This window comes from Mustela erminea, chromosome 5 (assembly GCF_009829155.1).
Source record: "Mustela erminea isolate mMusErm1 chromosome 5, mMusErm1.Pri, whole genome shotgun sequence".
Classification (NCBI taxonomy): domain Eukaryota; kingdom Metazoa; phylum Chordata; class Mammalia; order Carnivora; family Mustelidae; genus Mustela; species Mustela erminea.
Window position 1 is genome coordinate 116,331,748 of NC_045618.1, and position 23,901 is coordinate 116,355,648.

Consider the following 23,901-nt stretch of genomic DNA (forward strand, 5'->3'; position numbering starts at 1 on the left):
GTCTGCACCCCGCATGCTGGGAAGGGAGTGGGCCCCAGGCATTGTGTTATTTTCAGCTCCCTAGGTGATGACAGCGTTTGGTCAAATTTTTGAATGACCCGCTGTTGTCATCACTCTTGTTCTTGATTGCATCCTTGGAATGTGGAGTTCAGGCTCTCTGGGGACCCGCTGAGTCAGGTTGGGAGTTAAGTGCTTTGTCCTTTCCTATGGCCTTATCTGTTTTCTCTTCTGGGTGTCGGGAACATAATTCCTGACATCTGTTCTGCCAAGTCCTCTGCCAAGCGGTTGTCTGGTGCCCAAACCGATTAACTGAAAGCTCAGCTGCAGGAGAAGGGTATTGGATTAACACCACCAGGAAATGCTGGCTGGAGCTTGTCAGGCTGGTGCATCCCTGAGTCATGATGAAGCCTCCTCTGTTGAGTGCCGGTGGGCGCGAGGCACTGAGTTTTATACCCGTTAATCTTCGCCGGAACCCTTTGCGGTAGTTACTAGTGCCCTTCCTTATAAAGGAAAACTCGGTTTCAGAGAGGTTGAGAACTGGTTCAAGGTCACTGACACTAGAAAGGGTTTGTACCCAGCCCTACCTAATTTTCAAGGCCTGGGCTTTTAACGTTTTTATGTTATAAAAAGTGGCCTTGATATGTGTGTATTTCGTATTCATCACCGTTGTTATTCCAGAAGGCCGCACTGTGAAGCTGGTGGCCAATCCGTAAAGGGGGGGAGGGGGAGAAAAAATCCTTTTGATTACAGAACTCTTCAAATATACAACAAGAAGTAATGGTATAAAGAACCCCTGTACCCTTTACCCAGCCAGAGTTGACAATTACTAACATGTGGCTGATTCTGTTTTGTTTCTGTCTTGTTTTCATCTCCCACCCTGAACTGGGCTGTTTCAAAGCAAATCCCAGACACAACGCTGTTTTCATCTCCAACATCTTGGAGTTCTGCTCTGGGCTGTGTGCTGGTTGCCGTGGAGGGTTCAAGAAATGTCGCAACGTGTGCCTTCGAGTGGCTTTCCTTGAAAAGATATGAAAACCAATGATAAAGTAGCGAATATACAGGGTTGTATTTCAAATGGTTGTATTTCACATCCCCATTGACAAATGAGTAATTTGGAATTCAAAGTGCATTTTGTTGTTCAAAAAATTTATACCAATGAAACGTTTCTGAGCAGGGGCTCCTGAGTGGCTCAGTCGCTTACGTGTCTGACTCTTGCTTTCAGCTCAGGTCATGATCTCAGGGTGGTGAGATCGAGCCCCACAGCAGGCTCTGTGCTCGGTGAGGAGTCGGCTTGTGATACCCCCCTTCCCTCCGCCCTTCCTCCATGCTCCTCCCCCTACTTTCTCTCTCTCTCTCTCTAAAATAAGTAAATCTTTGTAAAAAAGTTTCTGAACATAAAACCTAACCAAAACTAAAAGACAAATGACATTTATTAGCCTTAATGACAAAGAGCTGATAAATGAAGAATTCTTACACACCAGAAAAAAGATCCTAGTAGAAAAGCAGGCAAGAGATACCAACCAGCAAATCACACAACTAGCTGATAAATGAATATGGAACATCTCATTTGCCTTAGTAATTAAAGAAATACAAACTAAAAAAAAAATGTCATTTTGCTTACCAAATTGCTAAAAATTAGAGAAAAATTGTTAAAAATTGAGAATTACTAAAGGGAAAAAACTACCCCCCCTCATATTACAGTTTGGGAAGTAAATTGGCATTGACATTTTATGGGACAATTTCGCAATGTGCGTCAAGAGTCCTTAGATGTGCCCACATCTTATGCCCACACTTCCAATTCTAGGAATTTATTCTCAGGAAACATTAAGAATACGTGCAAAGGGGTGTCTGGGTGACTCAGTGGGTTAAGCCTCTGCCTTAGGCTCAGGTCATGATCTCAGGGTCCTGGGACTGAGCCCTGCATGGGGCTCCCTGCTCAGTGGGGAGCCTGCCACCTTACCTCTCTCTCTGCCTGCCTCTCTGCCTACTTGTGATCTCTGTCAAATAAATAAAATCTTAAAAAAAAAATATGTGCAAGTACTTAGCCACATGGATTTTCATCTAAGTTCTGCTGATAGTAGCAAAAGTTTGGAAGCAATCTAAACATCCAGTAATGGAAAATCACTTAAACCGATTAGATATCATTTATACTCAATTCATTGCTGCTGCACTCTGTAGCTAGTAAAAACGATGTGTTACAGAGGATCATTTTACATACCTGCATATCTGTCTGTTAAATAAATAAATAAAATCTTTTTTTTTTTTTTAAGATTTTATTTATTTACTTTACAGAGATCACAAGTAGGCAGAGACGCAGGCAAAGAGAGAGAGAGGGAAGTAGGCTCCCCGTTGAACAGAGAGCCCGATGCGGGGCTTGATCCCAGGACCTCGAGATCATGACCTGAGCCGAAGGCAGAGGCTTAACCCACTGAGCCACCCAGGTGCCTCAATATCTTACACCTTTAAATAACATTTTCTTTTAAAAACATATTAATAACTAATACAATGTTTTAATTTATTTATTTTAAAGATTTTATTTATCTCTTTGCCAGAGAAAGAGCAAGAGAGCACAAGCATGGGGAGTGGCAGGCAGAGGGAGAAGCAGGGTCCCCACTGAGCAGGGAGCCCAATGCAGGACTTGATCCCAGGATCGCAGGATCAACACCTGAGCCGAAGGCAGATACTTAATTGAGCCACCCAGGTGCCCCTTTTTGAATAACATTTTCTTAAACTAATTACATTGTGGATTTATTTCCATGTTATATATAAATCTACCTAACTTAAAAATTTTTATTGACGTATAACTGACATACAATGCTATGTTAGTTTCAGGTGTACAACACAGTGATTCAATTTTTGTGTACAATGTGAAATGATCAGCATCTGTCATCATACAAATGTAATACAATAACACTGATCACATTCTCTATGCTCTACATTACATCTCATGACTTACTTATTTTACAGCCGGAAGTTTGTACTTCTGGTTCCCTTGATCTTTTTCACACCTACCAACCCCTCTCCCCTCTGGCAGGTACCAGTCTGTTCTCTGTACCTGGGCTTTGTTTGTTTTGTTTTTTAGATTCTACATACAAGTGAAATCATGCAGTTATTGTCTTTCTCTGACTTACTTCACTTAACCTAACACTCAAGATCCATCTGTGTTGTTACAAATGGCAAGATTTTATTGTTTTTATGGCTAATATTCCATTGCACACTCACACACACACACACACACACATACACACGCACACACAGGCCATGTCTTCTTTTTCCATTCAACAATTGTTGGACACTTAGATTGTTTCCATATCCTGGTTATTGTAAATAATGCTGCAGTGAACATAGGGGTACTTCTGTCTCTCTGAGTTAGTGTTTCCATTTTCTTTAAATCCAGAAGTGGAATTATTGGGTCATATGGTAGTTCTATTTTTAAATTTTTGAGGAGCCCCCATATTGTTTCTGTAGTCATGGCCCAATATCCGTTACAGCCAACAGTCCATGAGGTTTCCACTTTCTTCACACCCTTTCTAACACTTGTTATTTCTTATCCTTTCAATACTAGCCATTCTGACAGGTGGAAGGTGATATCTCATTGCAGTTTTGATTTGCATTTCCCTGACGATTAGTGATACTGAACATCTTTTCATGTGCCTTTTGGCCATCTGTGTGTGTTCTATGGGAAAATGTCTATTCAGATCCTCTGCCTGTTTTTAAACTGGATTGTTTGGTTTTTGTTTTTAAGTTGTTGTTCTTTATATATTTGGATGTTAACCCCTTGTTGAATATATAGGTTGCCATTTCATTTGGTTGATGGTTTCTTTGTGCAGAAGCTTTTTGGGTTGATGTAGTCCCATTTGTTTTGTTTATTTTTGCTTTTGTTCCCCTTGCCTTTGGTGGAATCTTTAGAGTTCTCTCCATATAATATCATGTCAACTGCAAATAGTGAATGTTTTACTTCTTCTTTTCCTATTTAGATGAACTTTATTTCTTTTCCTTGCCTAATTGCTATGGCTAGGATTTACAATATTATGTCGACTAAAAGTGGGGAGGGTGGGGCTTCTTGTCTTGTTCCCGATCTTAGAGGAAAGGTTTTCAGCTTTTCATCATTGAGAATAGTATCAGCATTGTGTCTGTCACACGTGGCCTTTATTATGTGGAAGTACACTCACTCTATATCCACTTTGTTGAGAAGTTTTAATCATAAATGGATGTTGAATTTGCCAAGTACTTTTTTGCGTCTATTGAGATGATCATATCATTTTTATCTTTCATTTCGCTGATGTGATGTACCACTTGATTTGTGGAGATTGAACCATCCTTGCATCCCTGGAGTAAATCCCAGTTGATCACAGTGTATGATCCTTTATTGTTGGGTTTGGTTTGCTGACATTTTGTTGAGGAGTTTTGTATCTATGTTCTTCAGGGGTATCGGCCTATAAATTTTCTTTTATTGTTGTTGTCCTTATCCAGTTTTTGATCAGGGTGATGCTGGCTTCATAAAATGAGTTTGTGAGTGTTCTCTCCTCTTCAACTTTTTGGAAGAGTTTAAGAAGGATAGGTATTAAATCTTCTTCGAATGTTTGATAGACTTCACCTGTGAAGCCATATGGACTTTTGATTGTTGGAAAGATTTAGCCTCAGTATCCTTGCTAGAGATCACTCTATTCACATATTCTATTTCTTCTTGATTCAGCTTTAGAAGGTTGTATGTTTTTTGAATTTATACCTTTCTTCTAGTTTGCTCAATTTGTTGGTATGTAATTGTTCATAGAAATCTCTTATAATCATTTGTATTTCTATGGTATCTCTTGTAACTTCTCTTTCATTTTTTATTTTATTTCTTTGAGTTCTTTCTTTTTTATTTTCTTGGTGAGTCTATCTGAAGGTTTGTCAATTTTATTAACTTTTTCAAAGAACCAGCTCTTAGTTTCATTGATCTTTTCTATTGTCTTTTTATTCTCTATTTTATTTATTTCTGCTCTAATTGTTTTCCTTCTACTACCCTTGGATTTCATTTGTTCTTCTTTTTTCTAGTTCCTTTAGGTGTAAAATTAGATTTTTTATTTGAGGTTTTTCTTGATTCTTGAGGTAGACCTGTATTACTATGAACTTTCCTCTTAGAACTGCTATAATTACATCCACAGATTTTGTTATGCCATTTTTCTGTTTCAATTTGTCTCTCAGTATTTTTTATTTCTTCTTTGATTTTGTCTGATAGTTGTTCAGTAGCATGTTGTTTAGTTTCCAAGTGTTTGACGTTTTTCCAATTTTCTTCCTGTAATTAATTCTTAGTTTCATACCATTGTAGTCAGAAAAGATGCTTGAAATGAGTTTAATCTTCATCAGTTTATTGAGATTTGTTTTGTGGCCTAATGTGATCTATCATGGAGAGTGTTCTGTGAGCACTTGAGAAGAATATGTATTCTGCTGCTTTTGGACGGACAGTTCTGTATATATCTATTAAGTCCATATGGTCTAATGTCTCATTTAAGGCTGCTGTTTCCTTACTAATTTTCTGTCTGAATGATCTATCCATTGATGTAAGTAGGTGCTAAAGTCCCCTGCTATTATCATATTGCTGTTCATTTCCCCCTTTATGTTTGTTAATATTTGCTCTATGTACTTTGGTGCTCCAATGTTGGGTACTTATATATTTATAAATGCTGTATCTTTTTGCTGGATTAACCTCTTTATCATTACATAATGGTTTTCTTTGACTTTTATTACAGTCTCTGTTTTAAAGTCCATTTTGTTGGACATAAGTATTGCTACATAAGCTTTCTGTTGGTTTCCATTTGCATGGAATATATTTTTCCATTTCTTCACTTTCACTTCAATTTCACTTTACTTACTTCTATTCTATGTAGGCCGCATATATGGGTCTTGTTGTTGTTGTTGGTGTGTGTGTGTGTGTGTGTGTATGTGTGTGCATATGTGTGTTTTAATCCGTTCAGCCACTCTATGTCTTTTGATTGGAGAATTTAGTTCACTGACATTTTAAAGTACTTATTGATAGGTATGTAATCATTGCCATTTTAATTGTTTTCTGGCTGTTTTTGTACTTTCTCTATGCTTTTTTTTGGTCATTAGTGTTATTTTTGGATCCTTTTCTCATTTTCTTTTATGTATTACTATAAATTTTGCTATATGGTTATCACAAGGTTTATATACAATATACTACGTATATATACCAGTCTCCTTTAGGTTGAATTTGAATTTGAAACTTGAATTTGAATACATTCCCAAACTCTACATTTTTACTGTCCCCCTCAAGGTTTTTATGTGTTTGACATTACACTTTACCTCTTTTTATTTTATATATCTTATAACTAATGTAGTTTTAGTTAATTCTACTACTTCTGTCTTTTAACCTTCACACTGGCTTCATAAGTGATTTAACCACTATCTTTACTATATATATTTATCTCTTCCAATGAAATCTTTACTTTTGCATTTTGTTGTTGTTGTTGTTGTTAATTAATTAATGCCATTTTTTTTTTTAAATTTAGGAGAAGTACCTTTGACATTTTTTTATGAAGCTGGTTTAGTGGTGATTAATTATTTTAGCTTTGGCTTATTTGAAAAACTTTGTCTCTTCTTCACTTCTGAATGATAACCTTGCCAGGTAGAATATTTATGGCTGGAAGTTGCAGAAAAGTCTGCTCATAGTCTTGTGGGGTTTCTCTTGTATGTAACAAGTTGCTTTTCTCTTGAAGCTTTTAAGATTTTCTCTTTAACTTATGACATTTTATTTATGTGCCTTGGTGTGGATCTTTTTGGGTTCATTTCATTTAGAACTCTTTGGGCTTCCTGTACCTTGATGTCTGTTCCCCCCGCCTCAGGTTAGGGAGTTTTTGGCAAATAAGATTTCTGCCCCTTTCTTTTTCTCTTTTCCTTCGGGGACCCCTATAATGTGGATGTTATTCTGCCTGATGTTATCTTACAGGTCTCTTAAGTTATCTCTATTTTTACAATTCTTTTTTCTTTTTAAGATTGTATTTATTTAGGGAGAATGAGAGAGAGAGGAAGAGCAGAGGAACAGGCTGAGAATCTCAAGCAGATTCCCCACCGAGTGTGGAGCCTGATGCATGGCTTAGCATTGGGCTTGATGTGGAGCTCGATCTTACAACTGTTCGACCATGACCTGAGCCAAAATCAAGAGTTGGATGCCCAACCAACTGAGCCACCAGCTGCCTCTAAAATTCTTTTTTCTTTTTATTGCTCTGTCTGGGTGAATTCCAGTGCTTTGTCTTCCAGGTTGCTGATCCATTCTTCTGGTTCATCTAGCCTGCTGTTGAACCCCTCTTGTATATTTTCCAGCTCAGTTTTTATATTCTTTAACACTGTGACTTCTGTTTGGTACTTTTTTTTTTTAAAGATTTTATTTATTTAAGATTTTATTTATTTTTAAGGTTTTATTTATTTATTTGACAGACAGAGATCACAAGGTGGCAGAGAGGCAGGCGGGGGGGGGGGGGGGAAGCAGGCTCCCTGCTGAGCAGAGAGCCCAATGCAGGGCTTGATCCCAGGACACTGAGACCATGGCCTGAGCCGAAGGCAGAGGCTTAGCCCACTAAGCCACCCAGGTGCCCCTTCTTTTTGGTACTTTAAAAGTATTTCCTATCTCTTTGTTGAAGTTCTCACTGGGTTCTTCCATTTTTCTCCCAAATTCAGTGACCATCTTTATGATCATTTGTATTCTTCACCAGCTTGATTACATATCTCTGTATCATTACAGAGGTCCTTTTCTGAGGTTTTGTCCTGTTTTTTCTTTTGGAACATATTCCTGTTTACTCATTTTGCTTGACTTCCTTTGTCTGTTTCAATGCATTAGGCAAAACAAGCTACCTCTCCCAGTTCTTAAAGCAGTGACCTTGTGTACGTGATGAACCTTACAGTTCAACTTTGCCCTAGTTCTTGGTTGTCTCCTGAACTTTGGTGATTGTCCAAACAACCCGAGTTATTCTTGATATATCAGGGCATGTCGACATCTGTCCATGTTACAAGGGAAAGGATCTCATTTAGCATCTAGTTTCAGACCAACTGGAAGCCAGACCCTCAGGCAGCAGCTTTTAAATGCTTTTAAAGAATATGTATATGTTTCTATAGTTTTGTGGGGTTGCATTCATCATCCCTGCCAGCCTCCAGGTCAGGAGATCTGGAGGTGTTCCATGGGTGACAGTTGCAAAACTCCGGGCTTCAGATGAATATATAAACTCCTTTCTAGGGGGTCTTGTCAAGCCATAGCAAGACCAAAGGTCATGCAAGAATGGTGTCTCCCTGCTTATGTTCTCTGGGAGTGCCTCACTAGCCTCTAGCAGTGTGAGAAACCTGAAGCCTGTTCCCCAGGCTGTAGCTCTAGGATTAGTAAATAGGCCTTTTTCACAGGACTGGGTGTGTGTTTCAGTTGGCTGTCTGGACTGTGCCTGCACAAGGTGTTGGCTTGCCGGGAACTGTCTTAGAATTTATAACTGTCTGTTATAGTCCCTGGGAGCTCAGGAAAGTCAGCCCCCTTGGCCACCAGGGCCAGGCAAACAAGGGGTTTCCCCTGTGCAGTCCGTGTGTGCTGACTTTAGCAGAGCAGCTGGAGAGAGCAGGGGTGGGGCCCGCTGTCTGGCTTCAGAAATGCAGTGGGATAATGCCGCGACTGTGCGCACCCCAGGACTTCAGCCATCCTGCTAGAGAGTGCCTTGCCTGCACTGGGCTCGCTGGCCCCAGATTGGGTGCCGCAGAAAGCCACGACCACTCAAAGTCACCAGCCCCAGTGAGGGTGTGGGAGAGTATGATAACCACTTGTGCTGCTGACGTTAGCAAAGGAGTGGGAGAATGCCATGGGCATCGGTGACTATCTATCCCAGCTAAGGAGCAGGGTGGCTCTGTGATCACCTATGGCTTCACCAGGGCAAGGGGATCGTGCCAGGACCGTCCCATCCCCACCCTTCCTCCTGCCTCCCAGTGGGGCAGGGGAGGGTGCTGTGTCTGAATGGGCCTGCCTGCCCCAGTAAGTGGAGAGGACCCAGATAACATCTGCTGGCACTGTTGTCTCTAGAGAGAACCCCAGCTGTCCACTGCCGCTCCAGCAGAAGCCCCCAGACCAGGAAATGATTCTCCTTTGCATACAGTCCAGGTGCTTTTCAAATTGCTTTTGGACTGGATCATTCAGTGATCCAGTGAATAAGTGAATAGGGTGAACAGGACCACCTGCGAGCCCTCTAAAGAGGGAAATCTCAGTTTCTTATAGCATTTTGGGTGCCTTGCACATCATCCCCTTGCTTTTCCGGGACAGGTGTTTTGGGAGGGCTCATCTCCCTGGTGCAAACCCCAGGAGCTCTCAGACAGATGCTGGACTGGGGAGAGCCTTCCCTGTTGTGGGTCAGCACGTGGCTGAGTTGAGAGTATGAGGTTTTTGCCAAGACGGCACCTCTGCCTCTCCCACCCATTTTGATGGGGTCTTTTTATCCTTCCCTGTAGAGAAGCAGTTTGTCGCGCTTTGAGATCGTTTTCAAAGATAAATGATCCGTATGCAGCTTTAGATCCAATGTGGCACGAGCAGAGGTGAGCTCAGGTTCTTCCTGGGCTGCCATCTTGGATCCCCCTGCCCTGCTACCTGGTTTTTAACAGCGGCAATGTGTTCCACTGCATGGACTACATAGTGAATCCCAGAAGTTTGGGGATTCAATTTCTGGAAGTCAAATATTGGGTCAAGAGGACACATACTTTTTAAAGCATCTGATGCATACCACCAAATAGCCTTCCACAGCATCGAGGGCAACATGGCTGATTCGTAGCTATTATCAAATACATTCCCAAGCCACTTGAATTTTGGGGGGTAGCTGGATGGTTTTAACAATACTAGAGACTATAAAACACCATTTGTGATGTTACTTCTCTGTGATAAAATGTATTTTGTTTCCCATCTTTGATTTCATGTTCTAGGAACAGTCTTCCTTAATAAAGATTTATCTGGCACTAACACTTTCCTCATTTTTACTTGTTCTAATCACTGCTCCCCACACGAATGCACACTTACACATAATTTTTTTATTTCCTGAGGGTTTTTTTTTTTTTTTTTTGCCTTTAGGGACCTGGGGAGCTGTCATTATTTTTTCCTTTGATGATGCTTTGTTCTGAAGTTGGAAGTGCAAAGAAAAAGTTCTGTGTTTTTTTGGCAAAGATGGTGGGCTCCCCTTGTCAGCACTGCTGTAGTTCTTACTGATATATTTCCAAATACCCAGGGAACTATTATTTCTGTAGTGCCTGGGCCAAGCTAGGAAGCAGGTGTGGATGTTCCTTTTTTTTTTTTTTTTTTTAAGGGAACTTTTTTTTTTTTAAGATTTTATTTATTTATTTATTTGTTAGAGAGAGAGAGCAAGCACAGGCAGACAGAGTGGTAGGCAGAGGCAGCAGGAGAAGCAGGCTCCCTGCTGAGCAAGGAGCCCGATGTGGGACTCGATCCCATGACTTGGGATCATGACCTGACCCGAAGGCAGATGCTTAACCAACAGAGCCACCCAGGCGTCCCTGATGTTCTTTTTTGAGCTCCTCCCTCTCCCCACCCTGTCGTGTAGAACTGCTGTTCCTGAAGTTGCCCCTGTGGGCCTGAGATGTGACTAGCTTGCCCCGGGATCACCCGGGCTTACCAGCTGGACCTTCCTCTTCCAGGTCCCCCGCAAGTACGGAAGGTATCCGTGCTGTGCTGACCAAGGTAGATTGAACATCAGCAGGCGGGAATGCCGAGCACTGTCCCTAGGGGAAGGGTCCGTCCTATCTTTGATGAGTCTAGGAACTATGTCTTTTTGTCTTCATGGGAAACTGTCTTACCTAGAGCAGCCATGTGGGTCTCTGCTCATAGCAGAGGCCTCTCTAGGTAAAGTACTAAAACCCTGGCTGCATCCAGAAGCTGGAGTATTTGGAGCTTCTCTAGCTATAAATGGCTCCTTTGGATGCCCCCGGACAAAGCCGGTTCTGTATGTTTTAGTGCATGGTGGCCTGCTCTAGGCTCCCCAAGCCTTCTGTGGCGTGTATAATGCCAACTTTTTTTTTTTTTAAAGCAGTTACACTGTGAAGAAAAAAAAAAATCAAGCCCGTTCTTTATGTATAAGTGGCATAATGGTAAATAGATCCACTGTCAGTCAAGTTGTTGCTTTTCTTATTCCTTTTTGGTTAAATAAGCAACAAACACATTATTATTGTTACAACTTGAACATCTACCATGCCCAGGGCATCCTATTTCTTGTTTTACATGTGTTTTTCATTGTGTTGCTTTTGTCCCACAACCAGATACTGCATACAATAATTTATATGGAAATACCCACTATTTAGCACAAAATGGTGAGTTTTCTTAGATATTAGTTTTCTTCCTCTTCTTCAGTTTGCTTATCTGTAAAATGGGAGAGCTGGTTGAACAGTTTCAGAGGTCAGCACACTGTGACCTGGGAGCTGGCCGCCTGGTTTCGTTCTTTAAAATAACAGCTTGAGAGGCACCAGATATGGATCTATAGCTGCATATGGTTAAGCTAAGTCAAGTCCAGTCTCAGCTCAGGTCTTGACCGCAGGATCATGAGTTCAAGCCCCTCGTTGGGCTCCATGCTGGGTGCGGAGCCTACGTAAAAAAAAATTAAAATAACAGCTTTAGTGAATGAAATCCACATTCCATGACATTTATTCTTTCAAGTGTGCAATTCAGTGGCTTTTAACATTCACAGAGTGGTGTGCAGCTGTCTTCATGGTCTCGTACCAGAGCATTTTCATCAAATCCTGTAGCCGATCATCGGCTGTCCTGTGAAAGTGAATTTTTATGATTGAAGCCCACCACCTCTGAGCCTTCCTGTCCCCATGGGCTGCAGGAAGGCTGGAGAAGCAGGCCTCCGTCCTTCCCTCCCTCCCAAGTACACCCCCCTGCAGCAGCAGCACACACTGCCCAGAGCTGGCACCTTGCATTTCCATGATAGACAAATGTAGGGACAGACTTACCAGGGGCCGTGGGGAGTTCGGACACCCAGCTGGGAGCACCCAGACCCTGCATGCTTGCCCAGGAGCCAGACATGTTTGATTTACAGGTGGAAGAACCAACAGATGGGATGGGGGGCAGGGAGGAGATGACCAGGCGGATACAGAGAACCATCTTCCAACCTTTGTGGATGACAATAGCTTTTTACTGAATAGTCCCAGGGAGCTGACTCAGGATCACTGAGTAAACTTTATAGTGACTCAGATTCTGACTCAGAACAGGGAGAGCTTTTTACAAGTAGAGCAATCCACAGATGGAATGTCTGACTCAGAGAGAGCTTACCTTCCCATCCTGGGAACTGAATTGGCATCTAGCAGGGCTGCTGCTGGGGAGAGGAGGGAGTGCTCCTGCCCTGGGAGGGAGGTTCACTCAATGGCCTCTGGGAGGTGACCTCCACACTTTTTTTTGGATTTTACAAGACTGTAGCTAACGTTCAATTGGGTGGGGAGGCACAAGTTGGTGTGCAGCACACACTTAGGAACCTTCCAGGCTCAGCCGTTCATATACATGCACTTAGGACTTCTGCCGCGCTCCTGTGGTCACACACGACATGCCAGGAGGTGACCCTGCAGATCAGTTAGCTAAGTGATTCTGCAAAATTAAAGGGGTAGGATTTTTTTTCCCCACCAAAGTAGGGAAAGGCAATAAATAAGAACACAGGAGGGAGGTATATGAAGGCGGAGAAGTCTCATTAAACGTGAAGTCCATTGGAGAAACAAGAAAGAGCGCCCACTCCTGCAGACCATCCCTGTCCCTCCCTAGCTTCTCCCCTGGCCAGACTTGCCCAGTTCTGCTCTGAATACAGCTCCTACCCACAAGCAGCTTTATTACCGGCTACCTTTTTTTAAAAAACAAAACAAAACAAAACAAAACAAAAAAAGCATATTTGACTCAACTGTACTAAAATTGAAAAAAAAAAAAGCATATTTGATATTGCCCCCCCCAACAACCCCAAAAGGAAATAAAAGCAAGTAAACAAGAAGTGCTCTATTTGCTACTTACAAAGCCTGGGCCATTCTAGGCATCAGACAGAGGGAATGGGGTTAAGGAAAGAAGGTCCTCTGGGGCCCTGAGTGTCTAACACTCAGGTTTTTAAAACATCCCTTATGTGTGTGTTGAGGGGATGGTGTTTATATTTTTTGAAAAAATACAAAAAAATATTCATCAGATACTTGGAAGCATGGTCCTAACTGATCATTAGGGTCCAGTTAGTAGATTCTCACTGTACTCCTGGGTAGCAGACGTTCAACTTAGAGCAAGGTGTAGAATCACAGAGCTTTTGGGTAAAAGGAGACCTCAGAGGTATCTAGTTCATCTTCCCCTTCCGCTCCCTACCCTGTCTCAGTCGAGGGCTCAGGACCCAGTCATCTACCTTCTTCTTGATTGCCACCAGGGACAGGAAGCTTATCACCACCAAAGACAACAGACATAATGTATTTTCAGGACAATTTATTAGGAAAGTCCTTCTCTACCTTGACTGGAGAGCTGTCACTGGCCACAGATGACCCCCGTCCCAGCTATGGGACTTACTGAATCTGCAGAAATCTCACATTCCTCAGGAAAGTCTGAAGATAGACATCATTATGTCCCTGTGAAATTCTCTTTCAGCCAACAAATCATTCCTTTTTGCCCTGGCAAAAATCCTTATTTCTATCAGTCATTCCCATATCATAGGGATTTATGTCTCTTTTCCCCCTGAATTCAATCTGCCAAGTTGTCTCTTACAAAGTCTTTCCCAAAACTGGGGTGTGGTCATAAACAGCCTAAGAAAGAGAAATTCTGGCTCTCTTTCTGAATTCACCTCTTCTAACAAATATCATGCCTGCAGCTCCATTACACCATCAACACATAAAAATGTGTCAACAAAGACTTTCAAATTGAGGAGGATATTTCATATTTGAAATTGTAAGATCACTTTCCTTTCCTGCATCTCCTCCATTAAGAGGTTGAGGTAAATATTCTAAAAGGAAAGGCCCATGGGGCGCCTGGGTGGCTCAGTGGGTTAAGCCTCTGCCTTCGGCTCAGGTCATGATCTCGGGGTCCTGGGATCGAGCCCCGCATTGGGTTCTCTGCTTAGCGGGGAGCCTGCTTCCTCCTCTCTCTGCCTGCCTCTCTGCCTACTTGTGATCTCTGTCTGTCAAATGAATAAATAAAATCTTAAAAAAAAATAAATAAAAGGAAAGGCCCTCATTCCCCAACATACAAGCTTCCCTAACCTGGCAGAAGACAAGAGACAATGTCTACAGCCAATAAGAAGATGGCGCTCTGAAGTGATGACCTCCATCTTGCCTACCAAGGGAAGGGGAAAGGACAGGTTCAGCTTGTGCGGAGTGCATATGCTACAGCCCACAGCATTTTAGATGCTTTATCTATCTCGTCTCATTTTGTCTTCTCAGTAACCTTTATGGTGGGTGCCGGTAGCTCAGTATCCCAGACAGTTCAGAGAGGTTAAGTGACTTGGCCAAAGTCACACAGCTTATGGCAGAGATTGATATTTAGACCCCTGTCATTTTGACTCCAAAGCTATGTTTTTCCTTCTGCATCTTGTTGCTTCTGAGCCAAACCTGACTAAAGATGAGGGGGCCGTTTGCGGGATAAGTTTTCCTAAACTGAGGGGAAAAAAACAGCTCCTGCTAGCCAAACCAAAAGAATTACACTATCCCTTCCCTCTTCCCCCTTTCTTCTTACCACAAGCAAACTCTTTCCCATGTGTAAAATCACCCAGATGATTTAATGCTGCAGTCACTAGACCCATGAATCAGAAGACCGCGGATGTCATCAAAACAACAGGAACATAAAAACTTGGGAGGGAGGTATGGTCATAGGCTCCTTGTTCCCAAATTTTCACCTGGAAAAGGACTTGTTTCTTGAGGAGCTCATGGTAAATGCCAGAAAGGGCGGTTTGGTGGAAGTTTCCTTTAAAGCAGTAGCTCTTGAACTATGGGGTTCCTGCAGCAACAGCACCTGAGAACTTGTTTGAAATGCAGATTCTCCAACTGATCCCAGACCCAAGGAATCCCGAAACTGTACGTGTGGGGAGCACACCCGATAAAGCACGTTCTCCGGCAGTCAGATGGAGAGAGATGTTCTAGGGCAACAAGCGGCCGTCTCAGATGGCCCGAGGTCTCATCATTCTTCCAGCGAGCGAGGGCCTATGGCACCCATGGAGGCACACAGTTGCTCCAAGGTCCCGTAGAGAATGCGGACAAAGGGAAAGTGGGGCCGCCGGAAATACTGCCCCGAAACAAAGTTATCAGTTGGACCAATAGCAAGATGCTGAACTCTCACTGTGCATTAACTTAATCCAGAGTACCTGCTAACTGATCTGGGGCAACTGGCAGATAAGAGAGGAAAAAAAGTCTCTTACTCCCACTGCCAAAAGAGAGTCAGACAAATATCCGCATGCCTTCTGCTTCGTAGTTTCCCTTTTTCCCACTGGGAAGTGTTCGTGTGCATGATAGGAGTTATTTCATGACAGGTTTGGGGGTTGCTGCGAAAAAGGCTGCATCAAGCTTGACCCTTTGCATATGACTCACGTTTTCTATTTTACAAAAGAGGCACAAAGAAAAGAGAGGGGGGAGAAGAAACCCCGGGGTGAGAAGGTGCTGTGCTTTGGAGGGGATCCAGTTGTCCGTGAAGGTCCGAGGCTACTCAAGATGGATTTTGTTAATGAATACAGAGCTTGAGAAAGTGTTACAAAAAGGCGGTGGGGGTTTGCCGGAGGGAAATTATTTCAGAAAGATTGAGCTAAAATGAGAACCCGATCTGGGGCTGTAAGAAGGACAGACTGGGAAAAGCAAGGAAACGCAGCAAAGCCTTGTAGCTCATTACGTTGTCTTTTTCTAAAAGCACGTTTCAGAGACCACCAGTCCCACGAAATGTTCCCCACACAAAATTAAGGGAGGGTCCCCCCGTTAAATAAGTTTAGGGGTTGCTGCAAACACTATCTTCCTCTTCGATCTAAATCATGATCTGACTTCTCAGAGTCTTAAGTCAGATAATCAAGAAATCTTTCGATTTTATTTAACCCAATGTTTCCAAAGTTATTTGGCTAGAGAACTTCACCCCCAGTAATTCTTGGTCACACCTTCTGGAACACCTGCGGTCTTCACAAGCATCTCAGTGTGGCAGGAGTTAGAAGCAGGAGAGACTGGCCTAGGGCCTCTGGGGGCCCTTGGCAGCAAGGAGAGCAAATGCCTAACAACAGAGGAGCTACTCTGGGATGTGGGGTCCCGCCCTTGTCACAGAAGCCCCCCAGGAACAGCCAGAGGAAAGCAGGCCAGCCAGGGGCCACAGTGGAGGCCCCCCCCCCAATACTGTCACCTGAACCACACCGGAAGCATCCTCTCACCCAGCTGGAACAAGAGACTTTTCCAGCCGCCTCCTTGATTCGAGTATTTATCCCATTTCCATCTCCACCCCTCCCTTCATCTCCCCCAAAAGAGTTCCATATGCCAGAGAGTTACAAGGCACAAAGAGACCCTGTCAGTTCCCTCAAATGCCGGCACAAGGGGCCATGCCTTTCTCCTTCTCCCTTTCAGCTCTGAGGGACATTCAGCTGCCAGAACTCAGGCTGTGTCCGAGGACTCAGACTCGGACCTGTTTCCTCCTTTGTGAAATGTTTGCATTAGACTAGTGATCATTACGATTTGTTTTTTCTTTTTTCCCCAGCTCTGTCAATTCTGAAATTTTATGGCAGTTTGAATCCAGGGATCCAGATTCTTCTTCTTCTTTTTTTTTTCTTCTTTGGAAGTTTTTTTATTTTATTTTTTTATTTGAGAAAGAGAGAACAAGCGGGGGTGGGTGGAGGGGTGTGGGGCCGAGGGAGAGGGAGAAGCAGACTCCCCGCTGAGCAGGGAGCCTGATGCAGGGCTCGATCCCAGGACGCTGGGATCATGACCTGAGTCAAACCCAGATGCTTAACCAACTGAGCCATCCAGGCGCCCCAAGGATCCAAATTCTCAAGCTGTTAAGAACTAGCTGTGACATTTAAACACATAACCTCTGCTCCACGTGCCTGTCCTATAAAGAACTTGCATACAGCATGACTTGGATGGTCTGGTGGGATCATCGGTGGTGAGTAAAAAGCTGCTGTGAAGTAGAAGAGGTGTTTTCCATTTGGGGCATGGAAGCAGTGGGGGGCAGTTGTCTGTATGCGTTGTCTGGGAGTCTCCTTTGTTTTTCTCACTTCAGTCCTTGCCTTCAGTCCCTGATCTGCTTTATCCTGGGAGCTGGTGTTTGCTCTGCTCCCCGCACTCACGAGTTACTCACTGTGTTTGTTGAGAGTGCTAGCCTCCCACATTCTTCCAGATGTCTGGGAGTTAGGCTAATGTTGAACAGGCTTAAAGTAATTTCACATTTGTCTTAATTTGGACAGAGGTTGACCTGAAATATACCATTGGGCTGTTGATGCAAAGGGCTTCTTGCCAAAAATATTTAAGTGTATGAGTCAGAGATGAAATGTGCTTACCTAAAAACACACTGTTTTAAAGTACGTTTAAGTGATTTTTCTACCCGGATGGTCTCCCCTCTGATGCAAGTGGGGTGTTAAAGTCCCCTACTATTATTAAGTTACTATCAATTTCTCTCTATGTTTGTCAGTATTTGCTTTATGTGTTTAGATGCTCCCATGGTGGGTGCATAGATATTTGCAATTTTTATATCTTCTTGTTGGGTTGATCCCTTTATCATTATGTAATGTCTTTCTTTGTCTCTCATTATAGTCTTTGTTTTACAGTCTGTTCTGTCTGCTATTAGTGTTGCTACCCTGGCTTCTTTCTTCACTTCCGTTTGTGTAGTAAATATCTTTTCATCCCCTCACTTTCAGTCTGTTTGTATCTTTAGGTCTGAGATAAGTCTCTTTGTAGGCAGCATTTAGATGGGTTTTGGTTTTTTAATCCGTTCTGCCAGCCTCTGTCTTTTGATTGGAGCATTTAGGCCATTTACATTTAAAGTAATCATTGAGGGGTGCCTGGGTGGCTCAGTGGGCTAAAGCCTCTGCCTTTGGCTCAGGTCATGATCTCAGGGTCCTGGGATTGTGGGGCACATCGGGCTCTCTACTCAGCGGGGAGCCTGCTTCTCCCCTTCTCTCTGCCTGCCTCTCTGCCTACTTGTTATCTCTGTCTGCCAAATAAATAAATAAAATCTTAAAAAAAAATAAAATAAATAAAATAATCATTGATATGTATGGATTTATTGACATGTTATTAATTGTTTTCTCATTGTATTGTTGTTCTTCTCTGTTCTTTTCTCCCTTTATTCTCTTTCTTTATGATGGTTGAGTTCCTGTAGTGTTATGTTTGGCTTTTTTTCTCTTTCATGTGTGTGTGTGTGTGTGTGTCAATCCCAGGTTTTGGATTTATGGTTACTGTGAGGTTCACATACAACGTCCTCGGTGTATAAAAGCCCATATTAGGGGCGCCTGGGTGGCTCAGTGGGTTAAAGCCTCTGTCTTCTGCTCGGGTCATGATCCCAGGGTCCTGGGATCGAGCCCCGCATTGGGCTCTCTGCTCCGTGGAGGGCCTGCTTCCTCCTCTCTCTCTGCCTGCCTCTCTGCCTACTTGGGATCTCTCTCTGTCAAATGAATAAATTAAAAAAAAAAGATCTTAAAAAAAAAAGCCTATATTAAGTATGCCAGTCATATTCAACAATATAGTTAATCAATGAGTAATTTCACTTAGGTTGATATATAAACACTTTTGTCTCTGAAGGAAGACCCATCAGTTGACATTTCAGCTTTCCCAACAGGCTCCAGATAGAATAGGAGCAAACTCCATGGTTTGTATCCATACCCTTGGGCCTGGATCAGCCCTGAGCTTTGACAGCTGCACAGTGAGATCCTAGAAATTGCTAATTACCTTTGCAATTCCTCATGGCCCATAACTTTCCCATTAAATATGAAAGTTGATTAATTTGAGGCTGGTATTGCGGGAGGTAGAACAAAAGGGATTACTTATTAATTTAAAATGTTAAATAAGTTGTCAAGGTAGGAAACCAAACTTGGTAGAATTTGCATTTTGATTATGTGTATGTAAGCCATCAATTCTATAGAATTTATAGCCTGATTGCTTTTCTGCAAGAAGCCTTACTTCTCTCCTCTGAGAGTAATTGAACTACTTCTGTATGAAAACAAAATTTCCCTTCTCCCACTAACTTTTTCGAACTGTTTGCTGAACTTAGACTACCCCCTTCCCCTGGGACTGGTCAGAATAGTATGTTCTTTGGTTTCCATCAGGGAATCTGGCTGTGCCCTTCTTGAGTGTACAGATAGGTTGCTGAAAAATAACATGATAATAAAAATAAATAGCTAAGCTTAACTGGGCACTTACTGTGTGAGTTCAGTGCTTTATTTACATTATCTAATTTAATCCTTTCAGCAACTGAGTGAGGTAAGTATAATTATCTCCTGTTATTTTTCTAAAGATGTTATTTATTTTTAAAGAGATATAGAGAGCTCGAGCTGAGGGAGGGGCAGAGGCAGAGGGAGAGAGAGAATCTCAAGCAGACTCCACACCGAGCACAGAGCCTGATGTAGGGCTTGATCTCACGACCCTGAGATCATGACCTGAGCCAAAACCAAGAATTGGATGCTTAATTGGTTGAGCCACCCAGGCGCCCCATAATTATCTCCAGTTTTTAAGTAGGCAGGGGCAGTCTGAGGCTTGGTTTGATTAAGAACGTTTCCAAGGCTGCAGAGGGTTGAGAGGTAAGTGGCTAACTTAACTACAGTGGTAGAACTAGTTAGTTAAGTGGGCTGCAGTCTGACTCCATGACCCTTGCTTTCTTTCTCCACCTAACTTCTTTTTCCTTTAGAAGAGGTCTTGGAAACTGCCCCCCAAAGAGCTTACAAACAGCCTCTTGGTCGAGAATCATGGGCAAATAACATGGGGCTCCTTTGGCAAAGGGAAGTGCTTGCTGGTCATCTGCTGGGTTCCTGTAGCCTGAGACCTTACCTGGATCCTCTGTGAGCCCATTACTACATAGCATGGCAATAATTCCTCCAATCAATTCTATTTCTCTAGGATTTGGAAGCACCTCCCAGCAGAGGATTTTGTAATCTGGAGTCTATTCCTTGGAGCCTGGTCCGAGGAAAATGCTGAGAGCCCTGGGGAAAATGGGGCTGTGTTTGGGCCTGTGGGCCCGGCTGGGGGCTGGGAGGCAGCGTCCACATGCCTGTAGGGATACAATGGGCACACTCAGTGAGCTTGTGGCCCCAGGGACCTGCTTAGCCCAGAGGTCAGATTATAGCCCCTGAAACAAAGCGTTGGGTTTAGCCTCGTACTCGTGCATTTAATTCACTCTTCAGTAGCTTTGGCTGGGACTCTGTGTGCCTGGGTGGAGGAGGCTTTTGTCCAGCTGTTCCCGCAGCCTGCATGACCACAGCACCCAGTCCCAGCAGGCAGCACTGGGCCAGAGGACTGCGCCAGTGTTGGACTTGGGGGGGTAGAGTCCTCACGGAGAGGGAAGCTGGCTCTGGCCACGGGAGCCAAGGGGCCTGGGAGTGAGTCAGTGTGGCCACCCAGCTCTGGGCACTGGTTTCCCCACAGGTGATTACTGGCTAGGGAGGAGAAAGCAGCCAGCCAGGCCCCATTAAAATCTGCCGCTGGTGAGGAATCATCTAGCAACTATCCCCTGCAGGGCTGACAAAATCTGAAGGGGGAAACTCCCAAGTTTCCAGAAGCGTTTCCCACCCAAACCTCTGGAGGTTACCAGGGGAGCTCTGGCCCGGAAGAGGGCCGGCTTGCCAGGTGTCTGCGACACAGCTGGGAGCAGTCATCACCATGGTCACCTTGTACCCAGCCCTCACCTGTGCCAGGCACTGGACTCACCCTGTCTGTTTCCTTTGCCAGGGCCCTCCAGGTTTGGCAATGTTCTCCCCATTTTATAGATGGGGCCCAGAGAGCTAAGTAACATGCCTAATTTGTAACTGGCTGGATCCGGATTCAAACCCAGGTCTGTCTGGGTTTCTTCCATTCCGTCATTAGGCTTTCTCAGAAGGTAGCGCTGACTCAACCCAAGATACTGATCTTGGGTGAGCATCTGTGGCAGCAACCATAGCCATCGGGTTTGCAGATGTCTCCACGAGATGAAGTGGGACAAAAATATGGTACTGGAACAAGGGCACTGAATGTAGTTTCTTTACATGGAGCAGTGGAGGTAAATGCCTCGTTTATACCCAGTCATCATATTGGTAAGATGCCCCCATCTTGTTCTTGTCCTGATTTCTATGGGTAGGTCTATAGTACAACACCTTGTCTTGGGGAAAACTATAGCTTCTGGTACCCATAGAAGAGCAGAAGCCATTGTGGAGCTTTTCTGCCTTACCGATAATTTCTGGATTTCACCCAGACCATCAGACCGCTCTTGCCTTACCCCTATATACTTTACAAGCCAGTTTGTATGCTGTTACTGTCTATCCTTGATTCCAAAATGTCCTTGATCCCAAGAAGCACTTTTTTTTCACATGTTAATGTCTTTGCACTGGCACCCATCCTGTCACTGAGGTCCGTGTTTAATGTGGTGGGGCTGTTTAAATGGATGCTACATTTTTAGAATTGATGGGGACCAAGAATTGAGAAAATATGATAATGAAGCACTTATTCAACTCATCAAATGCCTACAGTAAATGTCAGGCATTCTGCTAGATGCTTAGGAGGTAGAAAATAACCAGCATGCAGTCCCTTGCCTTAAGAATGTCACAGTCTTGGTGGGGGAGATAAGGGCTCTGAATTTAGAGAGCCAGGGCATGTGGAGGGTCAGGAGAAGAGAAGGGTGGGGAGGCTGGGATTGCTTTGCCGAGAAAGTGTATTACAAAGTGGGCGGGAACACAAAGGGACAAGGAGGGGGTTGGGGATGTGTTGGGGAATGGTATCCCGGACCACCGGATATTTGGAGCAAACAAATGTTCAGAATCATAAAATCCTAGGACGTGTTTGCAGGCTTGGAAAGGTTCAGTGTGGTTCCACTGGAGGGTTTATGTGAAGACATGGGTGTAAAATGAGGCTGTGGGGGGCGGGCAGGGGGCAGATCATGGGGGATTGAGCTCCACATGCAGGAGCTTAATCTCTATCCTAATCCAGTGGCAAATCATGGAGTGGTTTTCAGCAGGCGAGTGATGCCTTGATTTGTGTTTAGGAACTCCGCGTTGCAACATGGGTGGGAAAGAGGGGCGCCGGGGTGAGAGGAGGGGAGCAGAGTGATAGCTGTTGGGAGAGAGAGAATAGTTACCCAAATGAAGCAAAAGCCTCATTTTTATTTACTATCCCCAGACGGGGTGGACCCAAGTAAGGAGGCTTGAGGATGATCACACCGAGGGGCAGCAGGGCATCTCGAACTAGAAGCTGCAGAGTCAAGTGACGTTGTTCTTACCTTAACCCTGTCATCTCGTGGGCAACTGCTAGTGTGTGCCCTGGTCTCACGAGAGCCACTGAGCAGTAGGCAGGCCGACTGTCTGACCAGATGCTGGGAGAAGCTAGAAGAAGCTAGAAGAAGCACTACTTGCACTGCTTGTTAAGGAAGGTTCATTTCAGCCTCCCATGGTGACATTCCCACTTACACTTGCCAGATTAGTTCACCAAACCGAATTTATTACAGATGGATGGGAGTGTATATGCTAATGCTTGGCGGGGGGAAACGTTCAGGTCTTGGTGAGAACCCTCACGGGAAAGACAAAGTGGACCTGTCGATAGGATATAAGATGCTCAGCATTAAAAGTCATAAGGAAGACGCATAGGTAGATTGCTGTGGTTGGGCCTGGGGGCTCCCACAGAAGACACATATCCATGTTGTCGACTGACCGAGCCACCTGCAGGAGGTAGTTGGGACAGGTGTTGGGTGAGAGTTAGAAGGAGCTCCTTCGCCATGGTGGCAAGGCTTTGGAAGGGGTGGGAGCTGACTGTTGATATGGTGACCCACGACTTATGGTTCTCTTCCCCCTCCCTGCTTCCCTGAACAGGTGCAGTGCCATACTTACACGGGGTACTGCTGGTGTGTCACCGCAGATGGGAAGCCCATCAGTGGCTCTTCTGTGCAGAATAAAACTCCTGTATGTTCAGGTACCGTAGGGAGGGGCGGGAAGAAAGAAAAGAGTTGGAGAGAGACCCCTCTGCTGGTCTCTTGCATCTCGTGGGGGAACCTTGGAAACATGGTGGAAAGATGGCAGGGGGCTATGAGCCCTCTTCCAGGTCAGAGAGCATTCTACGCTGACACACCTGCTCTTTAGTCAGCTGGGCGACAGGCTCAGTATATGTTTATGGGTATATATTTCTTTGTTTTGAGTTGAGGTTTCTGGTTCGACGCTCTCTTCCCAAGCATCGGCTGGAATTCCTAGAGAATGGCATCTAAGCTTTCAGCTGGGGTGCTCTGGCTGCTAGCGGTCTTGGGAGCACTTTGTTGAGACAGATTTTTAAAACTGAATGGGAGTTCGGCATCAAAGACTGGGGGATCAACAAGTGACGTCCGTCACGGGCACATGAGGAGGACGTGGTGGCCTGGGTGCCATATATTTGCTCCTCCTCCCCCCAACAACGTAATGTAGAGGAATGGAAACTTTCATCCCAGTGGCCCTCCAAGCTGGCTGTTAGCAGCAGCGCCCGGGGAATTAAAAAGAGCCCAGGTGTCGAGGCTCCCCGGAACAGTCTGATCCAGCAGGTCTAGAGTGAGACCTGGAGTCCACCTCTCTGCGAAGCTTCTGAGGTGGTTTTGATAACTGGACGATGGAGGGGATCATTGCTTCATAGCGACCCACTACACCAGTCCACTGAGACATTAAGTCCTTTCTCTTGCCGACTCTACGAGCATAGAGAAATTCTGCTCTTAGGTCAACCCACAGGATCATGGATTTTGGATTTACACAAGCCCCACACTTCCTACTTCCGTTCACATGGTAA

At 44.2% G+C, this 23,901-nt stretch overlaps 1 protein-coding gene across 3 annotated transcripts in view; it reads left to right on the plus strand.

Moving 5' to 3' along the window:
- SMOC1 (SPARC related modular calcium binding 1) overlaps nt 1–23,901 on the plus strand; it is a 149,296-nt gene that overhangs the window by 71,492 nt on the left and 53,903 nt on the right. For all 3 annotated transcript variants that reach the window (XM_032344612.1, XM_032344613.1, XM_032344615.1), the window contains exon 4: nt 22,968–23,067. In XM_032344612.1, the coding sequence (XP_032200503.1) occupies nt 22,968–23,067 (100 nt within the window). The remainder of the gene's footprint in view (nt 1–22,967; nt 23,068–23,901) is intronic.